This window comes from Hydra vulgaris, chromosome 01 (assembly GCF_038396675.1).
Source record: "Hydra vulgaris chromosome 01, alternate assembly HydraT2T_AEP".
NCBI lineage: Eukaryota > Metazoa > Cnidaria > Hydrozoa > Anthoathecata > Hydridae > Hydra > Hydra vulgaris.
Window position 1 is genome coordinate 57,392,922 of NC_088920.1, and position 12,222 is coordinate 57,405,143.

Below are 12,222 nucleotides of genomic sequence, written 5' to 3' on the forward strand. Positions count from 1 at the left end.
TACTTTATATTATCTTTGTATCAGGCACAGTTATATAAATATAATAAGGATTTTGTGCATTCACTAATCCTTTGTTTTGTTAATAGCAATGGTTTTTGCTTTCGAAAGTTCACGTTAATTCAATAAATATCTCGTTAATACTTAGTATTATTTAATAAGAGTACGAAACTAAACAACTTTTGTACTGAATAAATAAAGATTATTTTAGTTTTTTCAAAAATGTATAAAATTTTGAGAAATTTTTGCATTGTATTGCATAATTTTTTGAAACAAAATGATGCACTGTTTTTTGAAAAGAAGTATAAACTAAAGTCGTCACTGTATTTTTTAGAAACTGAGTAGCAACATGTTATCTGTGCTCTTTGTAATGCAATATTTAACTTTTTATTATCTGTTTTGCTGTAAGTTGTAAACTAAACCAATTTTTTTTTAATTATTTTTTACATTATTCATGTTATTATAAACTAAAACTTTTTACGTAATTTAACTTAAGCAATGAATCAACAACTTTGTTAACCTAAAACGGTTTTAATGTATTTTAAAGCGTTCCAAAAGATTTTCTATAAAGAAAAACAATTTGGTGAACAAAATTTACTTTTAAAATTTGACAAAAAAAAAGGGAAACTAAAGGAATTTGTGTACAAGTAAACTACAATGTTGCAATCGAATTATGTTTCTCAAATTAAATACGTTTCCAGAATTAATCAAATTCAAGGCAGCAACGTCCTCAAAGTGTTATCGTAAATGGCTTTTTAGAATCTTAAGAATCTATAGTATGAGAATCGTTTCGTTTTCTGAATCATATTTAGAAACCGAACATTTTTTCTAAACTTTATCTCTTCTTCTCTTTCAATATGATCTAATTTTACAAACTTCATTTCAATCCAAACAAAACAATGGCTTAAAAAAACAAGAAAAAATATTGAAAATCTATTTTATTTAAACAAAAAAGTTTGTTACTTTCAAGCAGTTCTTGTTAAGTCACAGTCTTTCTATAACTTTTTATGATATCTATTCTGACTTATCTTCTGCTTAAAATTTGATCCGAATATTTCAATATCAATTAAAACTCTTTAAAAAACAAATTACGATGGTTTTATGTCCTTTTTTTTGATGAATCTTTTGACAGTTTAAGAACTTTTATAGATAATATCTACATCTTGAAAAGACTCTTCTTAAAGGAATCGAAACTGTTTTTCAGGGGTATAATTAATAAAAATAAACAAGAATAATAAATATCATTTTATATAATAACAAAAAATAAACTAATGAAAAAAGTAGTCTAAATTGCATTTTCTCTTCAATGCAACCTTCAGGGTAATTTTTGGTTATGTATATCGCTTACATTTAATTGGTATTCAAAGCTATCTTTTTGAAGAACTTGAAGATTTTGAAATAAATCTTTAAAGTCTAAAACTGATTCCGATAAAAACTCTTTTACTTTCTCCCCAAATTCTTTCTTTATTCAATAGAAAACTTTCTTGTACAACCAATAGCCGGAAGAGGCAATCTAATTTTGGATCTAATAAGGCTGCGTCATCCGGTTTATCTTTAGATTATAAAATTTTCTAAATATCTTTGCGCATTATTGCTATCCAAACCAATCCCATGATAGTTTCGCAACATAATATAATCAGTCTTTAGCCATGACTTAAAACCAGGCCAATAAGATAATAAAATCTTTACAAACATTAAATTAATCCCAATGAAAAAGTGAAGCTCTGGAGAGGGGACTCTCTGTTCAAGGTTTTTAGAGGCCTAATAAGGTAAAGAATTTTTGGAGAAATGCAACTTTTGAACTCTTTTATTTTGTTATATTGGCAACAAAATTTTTGTATTAACAGTGTTTGGACCCAAAAGCTTCTTTTACACCACTTTCAAGTAAGCATTTACCCTCATACCAGAGACATTAAAATTTGCCACTGTGACTACTCAGTGACTACCAAATAAAGAATTTCCGCATTTAAAATTAAATGCTACTGAATATGTGACATCTTTTAACCACATGGAGTTACAAGTAAGTTAGGGATACCATTATGTCCAGAAATATCTTCAACTAAAGACAAAATAGTAGATTTTTTTGCACCAGCATCAAGTTTTTTGAGCTCGAATTTTGACTAAAGGATCGAAAACAACTAAAACACATTTCAGAAATCTCGGTCTTGAATTCACTGAAATTCTTGCTTTTACTGGAGCATAGATCTAAGCCTCTCTCTTTCATTGAGTAAAGTATAAGATCTGATAAACTTGTATCAAAAACTAGGCTGCTTGTTGACTTTTAATCTCTTGACATAAATATTTCTTTTATGACATCATAAAATTCTGACAAAGAATCGTGTAATAAAAAAATCTTAAGGGAAAAATTTTCACCACGTTTTAGTTTTAAGTAGTGCTGAAAAATAAAAAAAAAACATAAGTGGTTCAACTAAAATTTAAAGTTACTTTACAAAACAAAAGTAAAATTATGTTTTAGGTAAAATTGAAAGGACTATTTTAAATTTAAAAATCAAATTTAAGCACCTGATGCTATTTGTTAACTGAATACCGTATGTGCTTCTAAACGGCTATTAAGATAGTTAACTGCTTCGATGAATTGCTAACAGCTTGCAGCAAAAATGAGATAATCCCCTTCCTTAAATTTAAAACGCATAACAAGTAGTAATTTATGAAATTGGTACATTGTTACATAATATATATATATATATATATATATATATATATATATATATATATATATATATATATATATATATATATATATACATATATATGTATATATATTTATATTCATAAATATATGCATATATATATATATATATATATATATATATATATATATATATATATATATATATATATATGTATATATATATATATATATATATATATATATATATATATATATATATATATATATATATATATATATATATTAAATAATTGATAAACAAATATACTATCCAGTACAGAAAAGTACAGACGACTCTTTTTAATGCATTTTGTTATCAGTTTTTGTGTTTCCATCATAGACTTTTTGTTCAATATTTGTTACTCTTTTTAATTTCTGGCAATCTTAAAAATAGCATAAAAAATGTTCTTTAGTTATAGGATAATAATTTTTATACAATTAAAATTTTCACATTACAATCAAAATGTAAACCATAAAATTTTAAATATTTGAAAGTATATTTTTCTATTTTTACATCTTATTATTACAAATAACAAAAACTAGAAGGAAAAAAAACTCGAATATATATATAAACAATATCTGCAGTATATTATCTATCCAATTTTTTGTGTTACTGTTCTGTTTACAGCATAAATGTTTTTAGCACATGATGAGCATATAAACTTTGGGAAACATTCTTTTTCTAAATCATATTCTTTCCATTAAAGGTTTGAGTATTGTTTTTCATTCACAGGAGTGATTTTTAAAAGTTTGTCAGTTATTTTTCCAAATATCTCCAAGAAGCATGCACATGTAATATTTGAATATTCTGTCATTTTTCACAGAACTAACTTTTTTAAATACTATTAAATTTTTTAAATATAGAAGTTTTTAGACAAAAAAAAATTCCCAAAACTGAAAAATATATAAACATTATTTATTAGATTTTCTTAAAAATAAAATTTTATATAATCTTATCAAATATATCTCTCTCTTTTTTAGTCAGATTTTAAATTTAATATGGATAACTTAAAACGACTATGTCCAAGAAATGCAAAAGTTTTCAGCCAATATAGCAAAAATTTCACATTAAATGAGCGTTTACGGTAAAAAGTTTATTTTAAATACTTGATAAAAAAATTGCGTAAATGACGTCACTTTTTTCAAACTCAAAGCAAGTAAATTAAGAATTTTTATGCTTAGCAGTTAGTTTTGATTTTAAAAACTATCCAAAGCATCTTTTTTAAACCTGATAATAATAGCCAGCAAATAATTTGAACGAAGCCAAAATTTAGTCTGAGGGTTGCAGGTGCAAACAGTGTAAACGCATTGAAATTTTTTAACCATAAAACTATTTTCATCCTTCTTGACATACTTGTTGTTATGGAAACAAAACCAAATCCATCCTTTTTCTGAGAAAAACATATTTTTTTTCAGGGCTCAGATTGCAGTTTAATTTTAACTTTTAGCAGCATAAACTAAAACTAACAAGAAAAAATTTACTTAACTTTTAAAAGTAGTATTTAAAAACATCAAAGTTTAAACCAATTCAAATAGTAGGCATCTGGAAGATAACTATCATTGGAAATCTTCAATCCGCGATAACATTACAAAGGTATTTTGGGAGGTAGCATGTTCTCCTTGGATTGTTGCTTATAATTTTTTCTTTTAACCTTACCTATTTTGGTAAGGTTAAAACTGATAAAAAAGCAAAAACAAAAAAAGGTTTTAACTACCAGGGAACCATAGACAGTGTTTGATTATAAACCTGACGGATGCCGGAAGTGTAATCGGAACTGCATATTTTTTTTTTTTTTTTTAAATATTTAAAAGTGCTAAAGGTTTTCTTTAAATCTAAAAAAATTTGGCTCCTCTCCCCCAGTTCACCGCTGAAAGTGTATAATGAGGTTGTTATAGATTTAAAGAAAAAATGCTTTACCATAAAACATATTTACTGGCTCAATAAAATTCAGCACAATATAATAAAAGAAAATTATTTCATAAACATTTTCAAGCCCGTTTGGTTTTGCTTGGATAGATTACGCGAAACCAATTTATGTAATAATTCTTGTTCTCTCATCTAACTATCTCTCCTATGTTTAGTGAAAAGATTTTGACTACTTAAGTGTCGCAATACCAGTTTGATACAATCATTGATTTAAAAAATTACGATTTGAAATTCTTAGTGTCATGCAATAAGTTAGTAGTGTTTTAATTCCAATCTTCCATCCACACAATAAGGTCTCTGAGAAAAACTGCTATCTGATTTGATATCTGGTGTCTAACAGATCACTTATTTGCACATTTTCACAACTACTTCGTATATTTCAAAAGTTTTGTTTACTCTGAAACTTTTCCCTTCTTTGATCTAAGAACAAAGCATATTTTGAAGAATAGACTCGAAGAAGGGATACCAAGCGGATTGCCAAATAGCTAGAATGACTATATAATAAATATCTAGTGATTTGTGTTGAAGCTGGTAAAGGACATGTTTTGGTCGTTCTACCCATCTATGCTTAGTTTTAATGTTAAAATAGACAGAAAAATACTCTCCTACAATATCCTCTACAAGTTTCAGAAGACTGAAATGTCATTCTTTGAAATCATGGATTTCAAAGAATGCGCTGCATTTCTTTGAAATCCATGATGAGATACCCAATTTCTACAAATTATATTGGCTGTTGTTAGCCATTTGGCAAAGTTAATAGGGCTAAATTAAAGAGGTTGCTGAGGAACATGACCACTGCGTACAGCTTTAACTATTTGATAATCATAATACTGATCGGTGGAAAGGTCTTTTATCACATCATTACTCATGTCAACACGACGCTCACCAATTTCACCCTAAAAAAAAAAAAAGGTTTAATTTTAAGATTGGTTGCTTTGTCAAGAAGCTTCCAATAAATCCACTCCTTTTTTTACCGCTTTTAGATTCTCCATCTATCCATTTAATTAGATGTTTTAGTGGCAGCTCATTGGTGTGTAAACCACAGACAATCCAATTTAAATTTTGACCTAACTTTAGCTACATTACATGCATTACTCCTTAATTCCAAACATTGTTTACATTGGTAGAGTCTTCACCGGGTGCTGCTTTGAGTGTGCTTATGTTTCTTGTTTCAGTATACTCAAAGATTTTATCTGCAATAGATTCAGCGTGCTTCTTTTTGAATTGTTAAGCTGGTATGAAATGAAATAAATACTTCCCATCACCGGAACAAATAGTGTAATTTTCTTTTTTAACTTTACCAGAATATTGCCTGTCTGATCCATCTATATTTAAAAATATTTTAGTCATATCTTTTAGTCCATCAAAAAATATATAGTCTATAATCTCATTATAGAAGTTATTATCAAACTGATTAGCAACTTCATTCATAACGTTATCCCTATCTCTCCTAACTTTACTGTGATCAATTATTATTCCATTATCATTTTTGGATACAAATCCTCCATCTATCCATGCTGCAGTAGCTATAGTAGCAGTTGCTTTTAAACCAACACCATATGTAATATTGGCCAATGCAATGTTAACAATATCTTCATAATTTTAAAATTTCTTTAAACATTTTGTACCTGAGTTTTGAATAGAAATCTCACTTTCATCAAAATTAAAATCTTCAAAAACTTCCTGTTCGCAATCTTGTTTATCTTGAGCATTAGTTTTTTATTCAGCCATGTATTTCTTTTCACTCAATAGTTTTCTTTCTACTATTTTTTGGTTGCACTTTTTACCTTTTTAAACTTTTTTGACTCCATTAAATAAGCAGGCCTAAGTTTATAAAAACCAAGAGTTCCAACATTTCTTGCTGGGATAAAAAAAAATGTGGCAAAAATCTCTAGAAAATATTTATAATTATACAAAAAGATACACTTTTTGTATAATTATAAAATTATACAAAAGGTATATCTTCATCCTCTGTTGTTCCACTTGACAACTTCATTGACCAGGCCCGGAGGAACAAAAATTATATTTGGGAAAGGGGGTTGAGTGCTGCATTAAGGGGCCCCAAAATAGTTTTAAAGACCTTTTTTCTTTTTATATTCTATTTTTTATTCATTTTTTCAGTCAATTTTTTCAAAATTATTTATTTGAAAAATTATTGGGGGAGGGGGGTTAGATGCCCCTGCTGCCCCCCGGTTATTACGGGCCTGCTGGCAATGTATAAAAATCAATAACTTGTATATTAAATATTTGAAAAATGTATATAAAAATAATGTGTCTGTGAAGCCATTTGGAAAGTGACCTTCTAATAATATATAAGTTCAAATAAGTAGCTTCAAATATATAAGTTGAAGTTATGACATACAAAATTGGATAAAGCCCTAACTTTTAAGTACTCTATAAATCAAAAATTCTGAAACATTTTAAAATACAAAATATATTATGCTTATCTTGTAACAATTTTTGTTGATTGCCGTAAAAACTAATAAGATAAGTTTATTGTAAAACTGGTTTAAGTCTAAAAATGTTAAAATTGACCCTGAAAATATGAAAATGTGAAAAAATTGCAATTGTTTGCAATTTTTAAAGCAGTTCCCTGGTAGCTTAAACTCATTTAAGTTTAAATTTTTTGATAGTTCTGAAATTGATTTTTTAAATATCACCTTTTTTTAAATAATGCTTGTAATAACTCTGATTTTTTTAGTTTTAACCTGAGTATGGCACCTTTTTATACAATGTTCCTAAAAGTGGGCAGTGACTATTTGAGTGACTTTCTTTTGAAAACGACTGAAGGTTGCTTTAGTAATCTGTATATATAGATAAAAAGACTTCAAATTATTGTAAAAATTTTATTCCGAAAAAGTACATAGAAAAACATTTTCTTACAATTAAACTGAAAAAAATTCTTGTTTTTCAAATAAGTTATTGGATCCAGCATCAACCCTATAAGACTTTCAGTGCTAAAACTTTGATTTTAGTCATTTTAGGCCAAATGACAAATATTAGAGAGAGTAGTATTAAGATCATTTATAAATTTATTTACTTAATTTGTTAAACAATACTTAGTTTCATTTTAAATAATTGCATAGTGTTAAGTAAAATATTACTCTCTTAACCTTTTATTAAGTAAAGTTGTGTCAGTTGTTCGCTGTAAGATTGTTTCGTTAGTGATTTTTCAGTCATATTAAAACTAAGGAAATGCTGAAAAACACTTAAGGTTTATTATCAATAAATAAGCCCAATAAATTAACTAATCTTCTTGGAGAAGACTCGATTGGTCATATTTTTATAGGTCAAGCTCACTGTTTGATTACAGTCATGTTTCCTATTTGTCGCAAAAAGGAAAATACAAAAAAGCCTTGATCACGTTACATATAGAGTAAAGCTAATTAAAAATCACTTACAAACAACATTGCCTTATATGGGTTTAAAAATTTAAAAAATCATTAAACAAAAACTACGGCGCTTATTAAAATTATGGTTTAAATACAATAAGGCTGTCAAGATTTTCATTCAATCAATTTCAGTATGGAATCCTATGATTGAAAAAATTAGAACGTTACGTCAATATTTGAAGCAGTGAACAAGCTTAAAACATTGAACTATAGTCCTGTCTCACTCACGTCAGTACTTTGTAAAATTCTAGTAGAAATAATATGCAAAAAAATTGTCTTTTTTTGTAAAAAAATACTCTTATTTATAATGCGCAACGCAAACTTTTTTCCAAAAAAGGAAAATCTTACAAACCTGTTTGAATCTTGCAATATTACATCAGAAATAAATGCGCAAAGACAAGACTGCCGATGTAATATTTAAATATTTCTCCAATATATTTGACAAAGTGCTTTTCCGTACTGTATATAAAAAATATAAAGGAAAAACATTTTATGGTCTCAAAATTGGTATATACCATTCAATGTTAATAAATGTAAGGTGAGACATTTTTATTTCGGAAAAAAATTATCTCGAGACCATTTAATATTTGTCACGTTTGGATCTTGTCGAAATCACACTTGAAATCACTAAAGTTCAAAGAAACCTAAAATTTATGATATCAGAAGACCTAAAAGTGCATTTCCAGGTAAAAATGGCAGCATTAAATACAAATTGCATGCTTGTTAAAATTAAAAAAAGTTCTTTTTGTATTCGCGATCAAGATCTTTGAAGAATAATCTATTTGACTTGTATTCGGCCGCATCTGAAGTTTGCGACTTGTTCGCCTAATCTCAAAAAAGACAATGCATTTCTCTAAATAGGTGTGCATTAAGTCATTAAAATATCTATAAACACATGAGTTATTAAGAACAGTTAACATGCCTTGGTATTACCGCTCTATTGTGGTGAAGAATTAGGGAAGACCTTTTTAAACAGTTTAAAATTTAAAAAGTTTATCCTGCAACATATCTCTTTGTACTTCAGACTCTTTGAATTTTCCAGACATAATTAAAAAAAAAATTATATCTTCGTTTTACAAAAATTTACTATAAATTAACTAAGAATAGCACCAATAAACATACTAACTGCTAAAACAGAAGTGATAAACTTAAACAAAATCCGTTATTTTTCAAAGCAAAAATTCAAGCTAAAATAGTTTTATTTGTCTGGTTATAAAATCACATAAAACTTCACTTTGAAAACCGTTTTTTATTATCAATACGCTTTTATTAAAATAAGTTTCCAGTGCATCTGGGTTTCGCCATAACCATAACATAATCCGCCATAAACTCGCGATTTTGTATGGCCAACTATATGTTGCTTGCTATAAGTTGGTACTCCTTAAAGTTTTTTTGTTTTACACATCTTTCAAAAAAATACAAAATATAGTTTATCCGCAAGTATTAAGATAAAAAGGTAATAAATAAAAAAAAATAATTTTTTTTCTTAATAAATAAACAAAATGTATTTCTTTTTTCTACGTTGTGTACCTATCGATAAAGTGTAAAAAAATTGCTAGATGCGAAGCTGTGATATGGAGTCACCGACTAGCTTCAGGTTGTCGTTATGTTGTAGCTAGCTACAATACTACAATATTTAGCCAACGACGTATCGTAGTGATATTGATAGTTACTCTTAGCAGGAAAAAAACAACAACATATTATTATCTTCGCCAGCCATTTCAATAAGGTTTTAGAGCTATACTTATCAACTTTTTACTTTTTTCTTGAATAAATGAAAATAGTTATTATTTAATGTCACGACATTACTTTATAACTAGACAAGGTTACACAAATAGTATTATTTTTTTAACGGATGATTTAGTAAATGCAGGTTTACCGAGGCATGATTCTTTGAATTACTACTACACTTCAAAGTGATTACATGTTGACGCTATATGGTCATTTTTTTTTTAATGCTGCGGTCAGACACGCAATTTTATTTACTGTAATCTTTTAAACAACAACAAAATTAAATTGAAAAACCCTGCTTAGAGCAATAATGGGGATCAATTAAACTTTTTGGTTAGTTTCTGTAAAAAAAAAAAAGAAAAAGTTCCTGAGCGTTTACAACTAATTTTAAATGAAAGTTTTGTATTAATTGAGTTTTAAATGATGCATAAAATATTTTAACACCTTTTGGGGAACTTTTTAAACGAATAAAATTCATTTTCAAAATGCAGTTTGAACTAAATTTATTGCATTATGTTTTTAACTAAATCTAACATAATAACCTTTTATTTTGAATATATATATATATATATATATATATATATATATATATATATATATATATATATATATATATATATATATATATATATATATATATATATATATATATATATATATATGTATATATATATATATATATGTATATATATATATATATACATATATATATATATATGTATATACATATATATATATATATATATATATATATATATATATATATATATATATATATATATATATATATATATATATATATATATATATATATATATATATAATAGCTAAAAATGTTGAAACAAAACATCCAGTTTTTATCCCTTTTTATTTAAAAATTCATAGATGTCAAAAAATTCAAAACAATTGTAATTGAAAAATTTTGAATTTGAAAAGTTAGCATGCTTGCATGATTGTTGAAAAAAAGTTCAAGAGAAGTTTTTTAACAGAGTTTAGGTTTAGTATGTGCAAGCATTTTTTTACAATTTTTCAAAATTGTTTTAGGATGTCCTAAAAAGTTCTTACAACAGATGTTTTACTATTTTTAACAAAATATTTTTGCGTTAAATCCAATGCATTCAAACTTCACTGAGCAGTGAACGCCTTAAAGAAGCATAATAAGTTAAAAATGGTGTAACAGATTAAGATACACTAGTGCAGATGTTCAGTGAAAAAAGTACACTAAGACAGATGTTCATTGGAGAACAAAGAGTTTTCTAAGAAGAAAGATACTAAAATTAGTTTAAAAAGTTATTAAAAAGTATTTATATAATTATGATAAAACAGAGTTAGTATAAAAAAGAATAAAAAACAAGTTTTTTTTTTCTAATGACTTTGACTATCCCCAACAAGTTGAGGATCGTCAAAGTCATTAGTAGTCATGAAGATGAAGAGCTGTTAGTGTAGAGCGTAAATACGATGCAAAAGAGTGTCAATCATGGAGCAGAATTATTGCTATATAAGTGGATACCACGTAATCTTTGTAATTAGCAAAGTAAACATACATTATGGATGTGTGTCATGGACGTCTTCTAAAGGCATGAGTTTTTGCTTGATGTTATAGCATAAACACAAGAGAACCTCCAGTATCCACCTCAAATTAGTATCCCACAACAGGATCCACTCAGGTTGTACACCAGGTTTAATTTTAGTTGGTTTCCCTTTGTGTTATCCCAAAAAGATTTTTCTCAGGGTACGCCTGGGACAGAGTATAGCTTAGGTATCTTTTTAAATGGGATCAAGACCATTAATAAAAGTTGATTATACAATTACATTAAAAACTCTGAATAAAGAAAATATTTTTGTTCCTTGTAATCCAATTTTTAGCAAGTGTTAGTAATGATTTAAGCAAATTAATTTTATTTACTTGAGTTACCAACGTTTATTGAAATTTGCAAGACCTCTATATATTCAACTTGCTTGATTAGTCAGTAGCTTAAAAAAACTATAAGCTATTTGACTTAATGCAGTGTTCAAGTGATTAAAATGGTGGTTGGAAATTTCAGGAACTATGTGCAATACCATGTCAGACAGAATATTATGAAAAGTGTGTCACCTGGAAGATCACTCAAACGATTATTCATGTAACTTTTGTATTGAGCTGCTGAGAGCATTTTCTTTTTGAGTGAACTCTAAGAGGTACTTATTACTCTTGAGTATTTAATCAAATTAATCAAAGTGTTTGTAATTGTCCATGCAAACCTGATTTTCTCAGATCAGCCTTCAAAGTTTAACACCAGAGGCATAAATATGTGGATGCAGCAGAGCCTAAATCAAATAATGCGTTATCAAACTTTATGTCTATAGCTGCTTTTAAAGTAATTTTTTTTGAGCAAGCGTATTTAAAAGTTTTCATAGGGATTATTTACAGACTAAAAAATAGTAAAACTATGATTTTCATTACACCACAATCTTGAAAAGATTGAGAACAAGTTTCTTTAGAA

General features: G+C 27.1%; 1 protein-coding gene across 1 annotated transcript in view; it reads left to right on the plus strand.

The window, feature by feature from the left end:
* The first annotated feature begins 201 nt into the window (after positions 1-201).
* Positions 202-12,222, plus strand: part of LOC124809378 (C-type mannose receptor 2-like) — a 108,912-nt gene continuing 96,891 nt past the window's right edge. The window contains exon 1 of the mRNA XM_065786908.1: positions 202-401. Within this exon, the coding sequence (XP_065642980.1) occupies positions 347-401 (55 nt within the window). The 5' untranslated portion in view covers positions 202-346. The remainder of the gene's footprint in view (positions 402-12,222) is intronic.